The 18,495-nt window shown below is 30.1% G+C and overlaps 2 protein-coding genes across 4 annotated transcripts; one reads left to right on the forward strand and one right to left on the reverse strand.

The window, feature by feature from the left end:
* The first annotated feature begins 685 nt into the window (after positions 1 to 685).
* LOC111641606 lies at positions 686 to 6,567 on the forward strand. 2 transcript variants are annotated; one of them, XM_023387795.1, is made up of 6 exons: positions 686 to 1,696; positions 2,833 to 2,954; positions 3,628 to 3,927; positions 4,067 to 4,136; positions 4,439 to 4,494; positions 5,636 to 6,567. In XM_023387795.1, the coding sequence occupies exons 3-6, from the start codon at positions 3,757 to 3,759 to the stop codon at positions 5,699 to 5,701; spliced, it is 363 nt and encodes a 120-aa protein (XP_023243563.1). In that variant the 5' UTR covers positions 686 to 1,696; positions 2,833 to 2,954; positions 3,628 to 3,756; the 3' UTR covers positions 5,702 to 6,567. The 2 variants fall into 2 exon arrangements, with proteins under 2 accessions (XP_023243563.1, XP_023243562.1); XM_023387794.1 differs by lacking the exon at positions 686 to 1,696 and having other exon boundaries at positions 2,314 to 2,954.
* Positions 6,568 to 10,632: 4,065 nt separating this feature from the next.
* LOC111641613 lies at positions 10,633 to 18,284 on the reverse strand. 2 transcript variants are annotated; one of them, XM_023387811.1, is made up of 4 exons: positions 17,948 to 18,284; positions 16,699 to 16,750; positions 15,433 to 15,558; positions 10,633 to 13,108 (listed from the first exon to the last, which is right to left on the reverse strand). In XM_023387811.1, exons 2-4 carry the CDS (start codon positions 16,736 to 16,738, stop codon positions 12,621 to 12,623), a joined length of 654 nt encoding a protein of 217 aa, XP_023243579.1. In that variant the 5' UTR covers positions 16,739 to 16,750; positions 17,948 to 18,284; the 3' UTR covers positions 10,633 to 12,620. The 2 variants fall into 2 exon arrangements, with proteins under 2 accessions (XP_023243579.1, XP_023243578.1); XM_023387810.1 differs by having other exon boundaries at positions 15,433 to 15,561.
* Between the last annotated feature and the right edge of the window lie 211 nt (positions 18,285 to 18,495).

Below are 18,495 nucleotides of genomic sequence, written 5' to 3' on the forward strand. Positions count from 1 at the left end.
AAAGAAAAAAAACGAAAGAGACGAACAAACGTTTCGATCAAGAATTAGAAACATATTTACATTTATCCCTAATTTGAGCAAAATAGCTATGAAATATTTAAGTGCCTCAGCATCTTCCATTGAAAGTGAAAAAATTTTCAGCACTGAAGGTAACATTTATGAGCCGGCAAAAAATAGGTTATGCCCTGAAAATGATGAAATTCTCATGTTTTTGCATTGTAAAAACAAACTGTAAAACCCTTAAATTGTAATTTAAGGGTTTTACAGTTTAAATATTAAATTTTTATTTGTTTTATATTTGTTTTGTATTTAAACTTTAAACTTATGAAACAAATAAAAATTTAATTTTTCTTCTTAACCTATTCAATACTTTTTCTTATGTAAAGTTTAAACTTTATATTATACGTTATGTTATAATATGTATTAATGAAAGGAATAATTTGATTAGTAAAATTTTTTTAATATTCAGATTGTCATGTAATAAATAATAAATATATAACAGAAATTTATTAGTTTTTATTACTAGCATTGTACGTAACATTCTAACAAAAATACCAAAATGTAAAATTGGCCGATTATCGAAACCGATTAATCGGTGGAAATGGCCGATACCGATTAATCGGCTAAATGGCCGATACGGCCTATTACCGATTATTTACCGATTAATCGGTGCATCCTTAGCGGTTATCTCACAATTTACTTATGATGCGCTACCTGTAAAATGATGTATACATTTTATACTCCATATTTATCAATTGTATTAAAAAGTCGGATGTTAAAAAAAGTAAGTATCGAATTATATTACCGTTTAAAATTAAATTATTAAGTATAAATAATTAAAACTTCATAAATAATCTATAAGCTATACTGCATATATTACTATTCATTTGTAATTAATGCTTGATATTAAACGATCCTATATATTCTTTCGTTATTCCAGGAAAGTCGGGGCATAGCAAATCCGTTAACTTTACGTTAAATATAATTATATTATGGATACAATTATAGTTATAATTTTATTTATACAAATTATACGTATTAATTTGTAAGTAAAATTTAAATAAATAAATAGGTAAAATTTGAAAGCTTAATAATTGCAAATTGTAAGCTTGCAAATTTATAGTGCATTGGCTATAGAGTCACGTTTATGTATTCGAAGTTGAAGATATTCATGTTTGAAATGTCTGATTGTGTTCTACCAAATTCTAAAGGATTTTCTTAATCCTATATTTTTAAGATCATCCTGATTATCGTAAGTCAATCCATCTTTGAAATCTCACGTTCATTCTTACAAGGATTAAAATCATGTCATAAATCAGTCTCCAAACTTCTATGGCACGTGTCAAATCATATTCTCTTGCTATAGCATGCACGAAAGCATGCGCCTTAATAGTATGTGTTCATCTTACAAAGTTCTCTCAAATGTGTATATATTCTTAATACACGACCTTCGCTACAAGTAGATCTTTCAGGAATAAAAGATAAATTATTTTATCAGTAAATTTTTCGCAGATAAAGAACTTGAGAGCAAATTGTTATAAAATAATGTACAATTCTGCATTGAAACATTTAAAAATGTTTATGTTGTGCTGGATCCAAGTGGAAATTGAATGTATGGAAAAGCATTGATGTATCTTTTCACCCAAAAGTATATTATCAACAGCAATAACAAACGTGTAAAACTGACTTAGAACAGGTAAATATTCTATAGATTCAATAATATTATTTTTATCAATTATAATTTTATANTGTCATAAATCAGTATTCAAACTTCTATGGCAGGTGTCACATCATATTCTCTTGCTATAGCATGCACCAAATCCTGCGCGTTAATAGTGTGCATTCATCTCACAATGTTTTCTCAAATGTATATATATTCTCAATACAAAATCTTCACTACAAGTAGATCTTCAGGAATAAATGATAAATTATCTTGTCAGTAAATTTTTCGCAGATAAAGAACTTGAGTGCGCATTGTTATAAAATAATCTACACTTCTGCATTGAAACATTTAAAAAATTTTCTGTTGTGCTGGATCCAAGTGGAAATTGAATAGATGGAAAATCATTGATGTAACTTTTCACACAAAACAACCAAACGTGTAAAACCGACTTAGAACAGGTGAATATTCTATAGATTTAATAACATTATTTTTATCAATTATAATTTTCACTATTTATCTAAATAAATAAATAAAAATTATGTCTATTATAATAGCTATGATTATAAACAAAATAAATATTAATTATGGCAAAACTACTGGGTTTTTATTCTTTTTAATAAATATTGTCGTTGGGATAACTATTGTTATTTACACGGTTTAAAACAAGTAAATAGATACATACAACTACCGAGAAAATACAAAAGAAAATTATATAACATTCTGCTATATACACTCAAATTATATGTAGGGAGGAAAAGGAAGTGAACGTCCCTGCCGTAGAAAATCGGCCGTTCTTCTCCAAATCTTGGCTAATGCTTTTATAAAATGACTACGTTTGAAATATATTGAACACAAGGGTTTATAATAAACTCGAAATGACTCTAAAGTTGTTTGCAGTTACATTCTTTCATTGGAGCAGTACGAAGTTTTACGTCCTCATATAAAATTTGAGTCTAGCAGTAAGTAGAAATTAAAAAAGCACATTAAAATTGTATTATTTAGCAAAATCATTTTACAAAAATAATACAAAACAAAGGCTGTGTATTGCCACAAGAAGACACGAGTGACAGGTTCCAAACATTCCTACTTGTGCTCCAACTGATTTAAAATGGTTTTAAATTGTAATTAATAATTTATCTTTACATTTACTTTCAATTTTAAATTTCGAGTTAATACTTCCGTGAGATGGAATCTTTATCAGAAATATAAAACGAAAGGAAATTGGTGATTAGGTCAATTAAAATTGGAAGCAGAATCGGAAAGAGTTGAAGTTCAACACGAAAACAAGTTGGTAAGTATTCGTTTTCTATAAAACAATTTTATAAATTCGATCGAAATAAATATTTTTCGAGTCCTTTCAGCATGTTTTTTTAATGATAAATAATGACATTTTTTTAAATTTTAAACGTAAGAAATAAATATCATTGTAAATGGTTGGGTAAGCCCACTGTTTGTTAACTTTGTATTGAGTTTACTTCAAAATATAAATTGTTAATATTTAAATTTATTTGTTTTATCGAAGAAAATACTGTATATTAGAGATATTTCTTCTGTTGGTTTCCTAAACTTTAGAAGTTTCTCACTAATTTATAAATTGATATTAAAAGTTTAAACTCAAAACTCATTAGTATAATCAGCCATACTTTTATTAAAGCTTTCAAAAACTTCGGTACTGTTATTTTAAATAAAGATTAAAATGCGTAATAGCATTCGAGGATTTTGTCATACATCCCTCCAACATTACGATCAGTGGTGTCACTTTTTTTGCATACGTAAACCTTTCAGTTGTAAAGAATGAGCAATAACTACACACTGTTCCTTGTAGATATTTAAATGGCTTTATTTCTTACCTTAGGCAATTTACATGTAATTTTATTGTTATACTTTTATGTGTATGTTTAATTTTTTCAGACGTATATTTAATAATAAAGCTTTTGTGTTAAATAATGATATTTGTTTCTTAGCACTATGGAGAATATTAAAAAAAAGACTATCGAATACAAATAAAAATACTCTACCTTCTGAACCTGCTGCTCTTCTTGATTGTCCTCGTGTTCCTCATCATTTATTCACCTCAAAATAGTAATATTCGAATGGCTCCACCCGATATAAAAGAGCGTTATATCAAAAGCAAAGAAGCGGATGCGAACATCAATTATGACATTTCTCGTCATCAACATAAAATAAGAGACATTTCTTCTAAAACTGAATGCGGAGAGAAAGACGAAGATGCAGTAATGCTGAACAGAAAATGCAGTATAAAAGTAAGTCTATAGTAAACTGTATTTTAAATCATTACAATTAAATATCACTTCAAAATAAAGTAAAAAAAGTTACAACATCCAGGAAGTGTAGTTATTTTTTATTTACTTATATTTTTCTTTAATATTTTTATGCTTGTAGAAATCTGAACTCTGCGAGTATTGTGTTACTTTGGAAGCCATTTGTAAAATAAACATAACAGAAACAGAAGGTACTGTACAATATATACATATACATATATTATCTTATATTAGATATGCAATTAATTAACCTCTTTCACACCGTTAATTTAACGTAAATTAACAAGGAAAAATAATAAAATGTACTAATTAACTAACCTTTTCAATTAAGTTTTTTGTGCAATTTTTTAATTAAATTTAGAGTTACAATTTACATGAGTACACTTTGAGGTATTTCAATACGTTTTGTTATCACTTTATATTCATCGATTAATTTTTTTAAATCTTGATATTGAAGAAATAACAAATCATGGAAAATTGTTTGTATTAACAGGAGAACAGGAGGGAAAAAGGATGATTCTGAAGAAAAGAAAAAACAAGAAAGTAGACGTAAGAAAAGTCATTTCTTTTTGTTCTTCTTTTCGGTTGTGTATTTAATAAATATTTATTTTGTATACATTTAATAAACTTTAATAGAGTATACATTTGCTTTGGTAATTAAGCATAGCATCAGAGGGGTGCCATGTTTTCATTGTTCGAAAATAAAGAAGTAGTAAAGATAAAATTTTACTTTATAGGTTATTCTGTTTTTTACTTATCGAAGTAATATCATCTTGTTTGCATTTCTAGATGTTTCAAAATGCTTCTAGTCCAGAAATGTCATTTTCTTTTTTATAAAGTCGTTTATAAAGTCTAAGTAAATTAAAATTGTATTATTAAGGAAACTCATTTTACAACAATAATACAAAACAAAGGCTGTGTATTGCCACAAGAAGCCACGAGTGACAGGTTCCAAACATTCCTAATCGTGCTCTAACTGATTTAAAATGGTTATAAATCGTAATTAATAATTTATTTTTACATTTACTTTCAATTTTAAATTTTGAGTTAATTCTTCCGTGAGATGGAGTCTTTATCAGAAATATAAAACGAACGGAAATTGGTGATTAAGTCAACTAAAATTGGAAGTAGAAGCGGAAAGAGTTGAAGTTCAAAACGTAATTAGTCGGGAATTAAACAATGTAAATATTTCATTATTTCTCATGTTTTTATATATATGAGATATAAAGTTTGACATTCAATACCATTTCATAAATCAATATATTTCAACTCTGATTTTGATGTAATTAAAAGCGAATTTTAAACCTTAACTTAAAAATTATAAATCTTAGGGAAAAAATGAGGCTCCATTGGACTTTAGTAAACCTTAAACCTTGAAAACTTAGATCCACCCCTGATTAATACTACTGAGTTTTGGTGATTAGAGATCAAGGAATGCGGAGAAAAGAACATGGCTTCAGTGGGGTCACATTTGATGAAAATTTTATTCGTTATTAGCATTTAATATAAAGGTAGAAATGAGCTTAAAAATTGTAATAATTTTCAAGAAGCATTTCTATTTTTAATATTAAGCATTTTTCTTTTTAGAATTATTAAAGTGGTATCATATTGTAGTAAAAGCTGATTAAAACATTTCAAATCTGAATTTTTTCTGTAAATATAAATATTGATTTGATATTTTTATTTTCAGATTGCATTCTGGACAACGTTACAGATCACCAGATCATTCCATTCCCAATATATGGGAATGGAATGAGCTGGGGATGGAATGGGAGCCTAAGACTAGATATCGCACAATTTGAAGAGGATTCTGAAGGAAATCTGAACATTTGGCTGAAGGAAAATAGATATTCTTCTTTAAAAGAATACAGATTAAATGAAAACGGAAGTTATAAAATTCTGAGGGAAATTCGTTTGCCTGACATATCGACAGATTGGGGAATTGTATACAATGGAATTTATTACGGTCGATAGGATTTTGATCACAGAATTTTCAAACACAACCTCCAGACTTTGGAACCGAAACTAGGATAAATAATCAGTCCTATTACACAAATTGATTACTTATTCTTTCGCATAGACGAGGACAATATTTGGGTATTTGACCTTATAGGTCATGGTATTACCGAAATTTACGAGGCGCTTCAAATCGATCCAGAGAACTTAGAAATTTTGTCCAAGCAAACTGTTGATGCTGGAAATTGCAGGATGGAATATGCATTCGTTGCTTATGGCAGGGTTTATTGCTTGGAAGATTTGAAAATAGTACAGATTTCTTTTTTGTCAAATAAAACCGAAAAGGAAATTCCATACATTGCTATAAATGTTGATAGAAAAAAATATGGTAATGTTGTTAATCAGTTCTATAATTTCAAAGAGCAACGTCTTTATGCACTTTACCGATCCTACGGTCCCATCAGTTATACACTTCATATATTCAAATTACATTTCAATTGTTCGTCTGAGGAGTGAAAAGTTGCATCGACATATTGAGGTCTATTATTTTGTTTTATTATACATTTTTTTTAATATAAAGTCGTTACAATTAATTGATATAATGAATAATTTTTATTTTAAATTTTTGTTCTTAATATATTCCCTGTATGAAATTTCAATAAATATTTTTTCCTCTTATTTGTCTGAATAATTTGAAGATAAAATTGACTGAATAAATTAAATTATTTTTTATTTTATACTGTTTTTTAGCAATAACTAAATTACTACTAATATGAAACATATTTTTATTTAAAGAAGTAAACTAAAGCAGATTGATAGAAGTGTAAATATATATTTTTTAATTTTAAAGAATTTTTTATTGTTTTAATTGTTATTTACAAGATTACCCGTTTATCTTCTAGAGTATATTTTTCCTATTGTCTTGAAAATAAGTATAAAATGATAACACGTAACCCGACTTCAATTCGTTCTTATAGGGCATTTGAGTTTCAAAGCAATTTTCTGAGTTTACCAATGGATAAAAATCATTAAACAGTGGTAGTTGGTCATGGATTTGCGCCTCGCCAAGGGAATGCCCACACGAAGTTTCTCAGATTTTTTTCACGTTGTAATACCTAAATAGGGGCCAGGTTTTTATAAAGATCTCTTTCGGAAAATCTCCAATTTGACGCATTGTCGTAAATAAATAAACCAAAGCTAAGCAATTTTATCTTAAAGAATAATGTAACAACAGTACAGCATCACGCCTACTCGTATCATTCATCATGCACCATACAGTATGGCTATATTTATTTGTATTCGAATGTCAAGAAAAGTTCGCTTTTGCGGCAAAATTTCTTCCGAGAATTTGTTCGAATTTCAAACTGTTCGAGTTCCGCGGCACTTTTATATATAAATCTTTATTCCGATTTAGACGAAACTGCCATTTCACATTAATTACAATGAGGGATTCAAAAAAGTAATAAAAAATGGATGTCTATGACTTCGATTTCGAGATACGGCAAAGTAAAAGTGACATTGCACATGATTACTGGCCGTAAATAAACGTGCCTAATGAAATTCATAAAAAAAATAGCACGCAAGCCGAATGGAAAAATGGGTGCCTAAAACGAACAAAACACAAGAACAAAGTCATTTACTCTGATTACTTCGTTTTTACAGCGCCTCTTCGTATCCCGAAGTGCAAGAATCGCCTCTCCCTAAAAGACTGATGCAATGATAGCTTTTATCGTGGCAGCAAATGCAAGGTTCTTCTGTCTGCAACTGCCAAGTGCAAAGAACTACTCTGAAGTTGTATAGGTATGGAATTTGAAAATTGCAGACCTGTTTTTATCGGTTTTTAAGGATTTAATGTTTTAACTGTGTTTATTGGTTACAACGTATAAAAAGGTGCAAACTCTATGCGTTGCAAACAAATACGTTGTATTTTTATTTTTACAATTTTACTTGTTTTACCCCACGGTTTTAATGATTAGTTGTTCCAGTTTTCACTTTAAATATTATTAATTTTAACGCAATCAATTGCTATTTAAAGCAGCCCAGTCGGAAAATTTTTGCTCAATTTTCAAGCTTGAAGAAACTTTCCCCAGACTTTATCAATGTTTATAAGATTATTATTTATGCTAAAATGTTCTTGAACTTTTGCAAACAATTCTTTTATTCTTTTACAATTGACTGCTAGAATAACTCGCTTTACTACATTGAAATCATTTTGTTCTCAATGGTAACCGGACCTTTAATTCCATACGTATAAACCAATTGATGGACTTTGTTTGTACAAATTTTTAGAAATTGATTGTAGTCACCGATTGTGTCTTATAAGTCGAATATATCATCGGAAATAATGGCATGAACATTTAATATGACAACAGTTTATACTATAAAGACATATACTGTTACTGGAGGGTTGGCACCTCTTTGGTGCCTCGTCAGAACTTGCTCCATCGTGTCTCGTTTGACACAGAAGCCGCGACGGCGAATTGTTCCAGGTGCGGGGACGTACTCCCGTTGGGATCGATGTTATTCCGTATCGGAGATGATGGTATTCCGCATAAGAAAACGCAAGGTTCTATATTGAATGAGCAGGCGACTACTGAATCCTTGGGCCGTTAGTTCCGATATTAATTAAAACGGTAGTGCACTGCCGGGAGGTCAAATAATCACGGGAAAGAGTCGCTTTCACCGTCGAGAAAATGCAAACTGAGACAAGGGGGAGGTTTGAGCATTAGTGGACATTTGTTTTATTTTATTAATTTTTACACGGTTTATTACTACCGTAATAACCCCGTATTTTAAGTTCATTATTTTAAGTTCGATATGATATTTTAAGTTCGATATGGTATTTTAAGTTCGATATGGTATTTTAAGTTCGATATGATATATAATAATACAAATATATTAACATAATGTTTAACGCTATGTTAAAATAATCTACATAACCTTACAAATATTTTGATTTCATTAATGTTGTGTCTGTATTCTTTTCTTAAATGTTTATTTAAACATTAACAGATCTGTAGAACTTTTTTGTTGTTATATAAAAATAACCTCGATTTACGTATATTTACGTATTATAACCCCTATGTTTATAAACTTTCGGCATTAAGGGCACTAATAAGAAGTACAGTACCTTCATATAATGCTCCAACATATATGAGAGGATGAAAGCTGGACAGAATTAAAAACATTGCTGTATCGTTAGGATATAGAACTGCTGTATTTGAAAATTTGATGAGGTTATACGCAGAATAGACAGAGAATGATAACAAAAAAAGAACAAAATAACTAAATGTATGTATAACGAGAACATGACTGGTGTTGTGAGTGAAATAGCGAAGTACAAAGATTTCCAGTTACTTTTCAAAAGAGCGCCAACCATTTATATCGTTCTAAGAAGCGATAAGGATAAACTCAATGAAAGGAAAGCAGGCTAGAGTACCACAGAATCCCGTATAAAAATGAACGATTGGGTTTGGAGAAAAAATACATAGGAATTACATTCAGAAACCTTTATAAACGTCTTAAAGAACATATATAACATAGAGAAAGGGCAATATTGTACAACTTTGTCTGGAATGACACAAAGCGAAGGATCAGTAATAGAAAGGGAGGAAGCTTGAAATATAAAACCAGTAAACTCATCAGCATTAGTGATGAATTTGGAAAAAGTTGAAATTTATATAAATAAGTTTTTTGACCGATGTATGAATTATAAGAATGACACACAAAGTTACCCACAGCATGAAAACATTTCATCGAGAATAACTTACAGAATAGTTGCATAATGCCGATACAATAAAAGAACTGACATTGTAAATGTAATTTTTTCTTTATTATTATTATTTTTCCTTTTTATCTATTTTATAATTTTGTTCTTTTACATTATATTATAGTATATATATATTTTAAATATTATAATATAATCGAGATGGGTTGATAATGATAATGATAATAATAATAATAAACGCAGCGCCCAAATGGTGAGGAATTGAAAGATGAAATTTGGTACACAGGATACGTCATGAAAATGCACACTAAAAAAGAATTTTTGGAAATTATCTCCGTGTGGGAGAGGGTTAAGGATTATTTTAAGTAACTCAGCTTTACTGTACTATTTTAGATGCTGTTTTTTTCGTTTCTTTCAGAAAATCGAACATATATTTAGACCATGAAAAAATTCTCTAATTAGTCTCGAAAGAAAAAGAACAAATTCATGCACCCAGTGAAAATGAGTGAAATTGGCTATAATGTAATAAGGGTAATTTTCTGTACGATTACAGTAATGTATTTACAACCAGCTCATCTGCTTGTTGTATATATATTACTGTAATTTATTTTTGGATTTGAATAGATAAATATTTCAAGAAATTTTCTATTTTAAATGTGTTTTTAACTATTCTATACAAAAGAATTAATTTATTCATTACCGTTATTAATTAATTAGTACAACACCAAAGTTGAAGGAAACGGTTTTAAATTTACAAATTTATAATTGATATAAAATTATCCGCATTTTTAATTGGAATTTTGAAGTACAGTAATTCGATTATTATTTCATTCAGTTTTTTTAAAATATGTTTTATGTGAAAAATAAATCGTCTTTGTCGAATTGTGTATCAAATAGATCTTATGATTGAAGGTTACGTAGTATCAAAAACGTATTTTTGACTTATTTTAAAGTATGTAAATTAACTAAAATAAAACTCTTTCTGTATATATATGTATAAACATGCTATATTTATATACATTACATTAGCGTTATATTGCATACCAGTTCCTTACTTTCTCCATACATGTATTTTTTTGTTTTATTCCCTATTTTCTTTAAATTTTCGTATGAACACCCGCAAATAAATTATATTTAATTAATTCGCTTTGTGACGTCTACCAGTAAGATAATTAATGAGCTTACTTACGGCAATGGTACAGTCTGTCTTATATTAAAACAATTATGTATTTTATTAAAAAATAATAAACATTTTATTCACATCAAAAATATAACATTAGAAACTTATACCTAGACAACGCACTTTCCTGAAGAATTCTACTCCAGGAATTAAATAAAAAATAATAATTTTTGTGTGGAATTCGTCATCACACATTTAAAATAGATAAAGTTCTAGGCACTGTCTTCTAGCACCGATATAACCAGTGAAGAATGTCAGCTGTAGTGGAAGGTAAGATTGAAGTGCTACAGGAGTCCCGAAATATCTGAATTCTTATAGGACCGGCGGTCAGATAATACGATTTTCTTTCCAATCCCCCTCGCTACGTCACCTTAATCCTGACACCTTTATCCTCCTCGACAATTCAATGTTTCTTCTAAAAATAGACAGGTATAAAGTAATTTATTACATTAATCTAAATGACAACGCATTTTGAATTCTTCTCTCTAATTGGATAAATTTTCATGCGATCACGTAAAGTTTCGTACTGTTCCAACGACAAGAAATAACTGTTAAACGTTCCTTTTGTGTTTTGAGTTTGCAATGCAATCAGTTCTTCGCCTTCATCAATACGCAATTCTTTCAGAACATCCTCAGTTAAATTCAAAGAATAATTAACATTTCTGAAGCAATGAAATATATCGATAAAATTATATATACCAATAAAGTAAATTTCATAATCGATTGGTCTGATGTTACGAAAGAAGTCGATGATACACGAAACAGACTCTCGAATATCGTGTGAATAATCCCTATCTGTTGTCATATTAATAAGAAAAAGGTAAATTTTTAGACCATTTGGGAAACTGAAATCGTTAAAAAACTGAAAAATTTCATTCTTGTGGTTTTCGTAGTCAAACTCAGATTCGGAGAAACAAAAGAACAGCTGTTTAAATGGATACAAATTCAATAATTGTTTCATCTCATTTAATTCTATATCATAAAATTTTACTTTGGAATTTGAACAAAATTCCTCCCAGTTTTCCCTTAATTTGATATCTTTGTGAGCTCGAAGCATGAAATTCGGAGTGAATACTCTTTCTTTTAAATTACATAGAAAACGTTCAGGAAATTTATCACTACCAAACAATCCCAATATAAATAATAATATTTGATCTGTGATCCAAGTTGAAAAATTAGAAAAATCGTTGTATATAGTGTAAGTTACAAGAAATTCCCGAAATGTGATATGCAAAAAATGATAACGAATGATTTTATCGTATTGTGAAAAAGATTCCACTGCAAGAATGTCCAATCCAATGATGAAATTATATTCATCTTCGTTTGGAAAAAACTTTATTAAAGCCTCTGATGTGATCGAATTAAGTTTTAGAAATAATGTTTTCTATCGAAGTAGCAAATTTTCTCCCATAAAATGTTTTCCTCGTTCGAACTTGCAATTCTGATCTGTTTTTCTAACATAACGTTCGGTTACAAGAGTAAACATTCGGATGTATAAATCCGTTGTGGTTTTAATTTCTCCCAATTCTGCATTATTAAAAAGGCAGCACAACATGTGCAGCATCAGAGGACATTCGGCTATTTCTTTGTAGAACTCGTCTTCCTCAACTTTCTCAACAAGACTTCTCGCTTTATTCTCGTCTTCTCTAAACATTAACTGAATACATATCTTCTGATATTCTGGAGAAAACCCTTTTATCGAAAACCTCATCTTCATGTCTTCTCTGATATCTTCCGTTGCTTGAGGTCGACTGGTTACCAATATCGTCATTTGACTAGAAATATCGAAAGATTCCTCCCTTATAAATTTCATTACTTTATTTTTTCTACAATCTCATCGAACCCATCCAAACTCACCAAAATGTTCAGTTGCCTAAAATGTAATTTCCAATCTTTATCAAATGACGAATTCTCGTGCAAGTTATCGAATAATGCTTGTTTTACACTTCTATCGCCTAACTCTCTTAAAATAATACATGCCGTTAAGTCAAAATGTTGCAGGTAATCCGTGGATGCCCAATCGTATGCAATCTTCCTGCACAGAGTGGTCTTACCATAACCGGGATGTGCTGTCACCAAAATAGTTTGATGTTCGTCGTCCTGATTAGAAAATATTTCATTTAGATTTACTTTATCTCCTCTTTCCTTTCCGAATAAATCTGCCTTTTGTATTGTCAAGTCTACGAAGTAATTCTTTAATGGAAAGTCGTTCCTTTTACCTTCCCACAAGAAAGATCTCATGTAAGCAAAGTATGTCTTGTACTTGTTCTTCAATTTCTGGCTGCAATTGACGTACATTTCTATAAATAAAAAAAGAATGAGTAAAAATTAGTGAAAAGTTTCAAGATAAATATTCTAAATATTTTAACGCAATGCCGACCACTGTTATGACAATTATATATGAATGTTATTGAAATTTTGAATTAAAAACTGTTCAAAAAAGAAGAGGGATGCGTAGCATTGGATTAATGGAAGGAAACCGTGTAACACATAAGTAACCCACCAATCAGGCTTCCTCCCGCGACCACTTTCTATAGGAAACTGGTGCGTAGTTAATATACATACATGAATAAAGTATGAAAAACACTACTGGTCATTCCCTATGTTAAATAATTTTATTCAGTTAGGACAATCGAGGCACTGTGAACAACGGAGAGTATAGCATTTAGGAAATTTAGAGTTTAAAACTAATTTTAAGCTTCATCTATATCTATATCTATATATATATATATATATATATATATAAATGAACATGTATGTCCCTATATTTCACTTTTCCGCCAAAACTACACATCGCACGTGAATGGTGTTTGTATGTGGTAGTAGCCCCAAGTCTCCATTCTACTCCAGGAATTAAATAAAAAAAAATAATTTTTGTGTGGAATTCGTCATCACACATTTAAAATAGATAAAGTTCTAGGCACTGTCTTCTAGCACCGATATAACCAGTGAAGAATGTCAGCTGTAGTGGAAGGTAAGATTGAAGTGCTACAGGAGTCCCGAAATATCTGAATTCTTATAGGACCGGCGGTCAGATAATACGATTTTCTTTCCAATCCCCCTCGCTACGTCACCTTAATCCTGACACCTTTATCCTCCTCGACAATTCAATGTTTCTTCTAAAAATAGACAGGTATAAAGTAATTTATTACATTAATCTAAATGACAACGCATTTTGAATTCTTCTCTCTAATTGGATAAATTTTCATGCGATCACGTAAAGTTTCGTACTGTTCCAACGACAAGAAATAACTGTTAAACGTTCCTTTTGTGTTTTGAGTTTGCAATGCAATCAGTTCTTCGCCTTCATCAATACGCAATTCTTTCAGAACATCCTCAGTTAAATTCAAAGAATAATTAACATTTCTGAAGCAATGAAATATATCGATAAAATTATATATACCAATAAAGTAAATTTCATAATCGATTGGTCTGATGTTACGAAAGAAGTCGATGATACACGAAACAGACTCTCGAATATCGTGTGAATAATCCCTATCTGTTGTCATATTAATAAGAAAAAGGTAAATTTTTAGACCATTTGGGAAACTGAAATCGTTAAAAAACTGAAAAATTTCATTCTTGTGGTTTTCGTAGTCAAACTCAGATTCGGAGAAACAAAAGAACAACTGTTTAAATGGATACAAATTCAATAATTGTTTCATCTCATTTAATTCTATATCATAAAATTTTACTTTGGAATTTGAACAAAATTCCTCCCAGTTTTCCCTTAGTTTGATTTCTTTGTGAGCTCGAAGCATGAAATTCGGAGTGAATACTTTTTCTTTTAAATTACACAGAAAACTTTTGGGAAATTTATCACTACCAAACAATCCCAATAAAAATAACAATATTTGATCTGTGATCCAAGTTGAAAAATTAGAAAAATCGTTGTATATAGCGTAAGCTACAAGAAATTCACGAAATGTGATATGCAAAAAATGATAACGAATGATTTTATCGTNCACGGTCTCCCAAATTAAAATTCGACTGGACTATAATGCACCATTGTCTCGTATATCGTAACGATACTTTTAGTGGATTGTAAGAGAATATCATTGGCAATGCAATGCTATTCTACAAATGTCAAGTTCCTTTAGTTATATTAAAGGTTTGGACGTGTCTAATTAGTAACATATTCTACTGACGAAAAATTAGGCTATATTAAATTCTCAGTTCTGTTATCTTAATCGTAAACTATGCAATATGCTTTATATAACATATATTCATATAAATCTAGCCAAAATGAATGCACGTAGGAGAGATCAACTAAATTGAAATATAAATATGAAAATATTTAACGATAAATCAACCTTTTGATTCACTCAAACTTTCTGATTCGTGACTGTGTTTGAACTTCTAACTGAAACAAATTTAAATTGGAAAAAATAATAAAAAACAAATAAAAGAGGACATCATTGACACTTTTCAGTACGTCAAACCTGGTGTTTTTCAGTGTTTTAATAAGCATATCTATTGTTTTTGCTCATTTCTGCCATATATTTTATATTTTTTCTATAGAATATTCTATGCTATATTACGACGTGTGAAATAAAATTATGTGTAAAAAAATCAATTTAAAGTATAACGTTTTCCAATAAACTTTATAAGTGTAAACTCTTACCATTCTGTACTTCATCTTCTTCCTTTAAGTAACTTGTTTGCGGTTGTTCTGAATGGATTTCTATTTTCGTACCAATGTGAACGTCTGTACATTTCTTCAGTATTACTGGATATTGGTTACATTTCTCTGCTGAAATTAATATGCAATTAATTATTCAAAAATTATTACCAAGTAAGTATTATATACGTGGTAGTATCAAAATAGAACCTAATCTTCTAGTTAAATTTTTATTACGTAACACAGAATTTTACCACAGAGCTGTGCTTTTACACCATCATGGAAGTAGGTTCCTATCTACACATCTGACTGCACCGATAACACTTGTGAAAGCTGCCCTGTTAACGGGGTTAATAACTCATAAGCCCTCAGACGAACCTAAAGCCGTATTCTGGTCATCGTCTCTCGTAGGGTTTCTCCAACGGAAGCCCGGGATCCGGACTGTTTTTTAACCCGGGAAATTCTTCTCATTCCGAGAAATACTGCAAATTTTTTAAAAATTTACTCATTTGTTTATTTTGTGTTGAGTAAGCAGTTTACTTTTTCCCCGAAATCCCAAGATAAGCAAAAGACCGGATAATGCGAAACCCTAGTCTCTCGTCTCTCTCTCAGAGACGACCGGATACTTGCCTTTCGTCTTTTGCCTCGATTTTGCTATATCCATATTTTGGATAGCACCTCTCCAACAGGCACGTAGTATTTTCTGCGTGTACTTCACATCCGTAGCACTTAAATAGGGTGAAGTTTCCCGTAGTAAGTCCTCCCGGAAAAAATCCCCCTCGGCAGAACGCCCACCTCTCGCTTTGCCGTAAATGTATAAACCGAATCTGAAAAGGAAATTAAAGAGTCTTTGGGTTCCGATCATCAGCACAGATGAATTCCACAGTCCTTTAATGTATATAACGCTTAAAGATTTTACAATAATCGTTTCCAGCCCAGCTTTCGACAAGTGCTATTCATACCGGAGGACTACTGGAGGACAAAAAACCTCTCCCCCGAAAAACAACCACCGAAAATTTTTTGAGGTGGTCTGTCCGGATATGTCGGGCCCCGATTATCTCCATCCGGTCGCCCTCATTGTGGGTCTGGACGAAGAAACGATGTGCAGGGCTAAATGATACTATGACCAATAATTTAGAAATAATTAAAATAATGGAAATATTCTAGAAAAACTAACAACGAGAACAGTTTTTAATAAAAAAAAAGAAAAAAAGTGTAATTTAAGATATTAATTAAAATATAAAATATCAAACACAAAAACTTATTTACCATTTAGAACTTCCTGACAGATATCTACATGTTCCAGCATCTTATCACTTGCCTAATTATATAAGTAAAATATTAAATTATTTTAATTAATAACTTAAATAAATAAGTAAGCATCGTTTCAGAGAGAAAGTAATATATCCATATGAAAAATTAATAAAATAAATAAATATAATTTTCATTTTATTTGTGTAAGGTTTGAGGAAAGTTAGTAAAATTTTTAGTAATGTATAGAGGTAAATATTGATAGAAAAAAATTATTCGAGCGAGAATTGCTGACAAAATATTGGGCACTTTTACATGGGAAGTAAGTAAGCGAGCCAATGATGGGATAAGTATTTTCTTGCATCTATATCTGTATTAAAACTGCTTTATCCAGCAACGTGCTGATTATGCTTCCAAGTGAGGACACCTTTTTCCTTGTTACGTTGACTATAACTGATAATACATCTAACACTTCATATCGTTAGAATAAATACAATACATATCGCAACAATTCAGGGTTTTTAACAGGGTTGATATTGGCCAGTTAGGGATCGATAAAACTTTGGAAATATAAAAAGAATTACAGTTTTTTAATGTATTAAAATTTTTTTAGTGTTTCTCCTCTTAGATAAATGTAGGAAAATATCTATTAATAATACTGCTTAATATATAGTATATAATATTAAAGAGGTTGATGAAAAAAATATTTATTTTGAAAGAGTCCATGTATGAGTAAGTTTGGTTATCCGTGAACTAATTATAAAATATGTATATAAAATTATATAGAATAACAATTATTAAAGATCTTACAGAATAAGTAATATAACACTAGTCAAATTATTGTGTAAAATATATGTTTATCTGCAGAAAAATGTAAACGACAAACGTATTCTGCTCTTGTTCATAAAGTTTATCCCTTAATTATTAAAGTAACCTATTCATTTTAATACAGTAATTGCTGGCATACGGCTAAATTTATATTAAGAGGGACGAAGTGATTGAATATTCCGAAACTTTACATAAATAAAAACACGAGGACCATTTTTATGTGTGTTTTTTTCCTTTGTCGGTCTGACTAACGTTCTTCAATTTCTTGAATTTTCACCACTTTTTGCCGAATTTAACAGATAATTTGCCCCCTGCCTCCGATAAAAATAACAACTATAAATATCACATAACGTTAAGCAATCTACTACGTAAATAACTACTGAAAGATTAGTAATTTTTAATTTATAACCTGATTTTAAAAATATTATGAATAACTTACATTTTTTGATTCTGTTAAAAATCCACTTAAAATCCTTTCTTGTAAGATTTACGTCCCATTTGGATCGATTAGAAACCTTCGTTTAATTAACGGGTCATCAATTCAATTGCTAACATGTGCGAAGTTCAACGTCACTGGTAGTTTCCCAGTGACGTCAGACGTACGATGATGACGACTCCGTTGTTTTACAATCATAGTGCTACGTCAATAACATCACTCCGAGTTTAAAGCGAATAGAATATGTTACCTGTGTTAATTAATGAACACCGTGTAAACAATATTACTGACGTCTCGTTTGTAACAATCGCAACACCCTAGCATTGTAGGCACTCATCCAACCTTGAGAGCGCGACTGTTGCGTAATACACAGGAAATTGATAATGTACTGTTACGTGGTGTCATCTATTGACAAAATATTCTGAAAACATAATAGATAAGAGTAGATAAGTTAAATGTAATTTTTTTACCTTGGTGTCATGTTCAGAGAAGTGTCATGAATTATTATAATTATTTTTAATATTTCTTATTAATATAACGTTTCCAGTTAA

Source organism: Centruroides sculpturatus, unplaced genomic scaffold (genome assembly GCF_000671375.1).
Source record: "Centruroides sculpturatus isolate CEXI.00-Female unplaced genomic scaffold, Cexi_2.0 scaffold1436, whole genome shotgun sequence".
Classification (NCBI taxonomy): Eukaryota; Metazoa; Arthropoda; class Arachnida; order Scorpiones; family Buthidae; genus Centruroides; species Centruroides sculpturatus.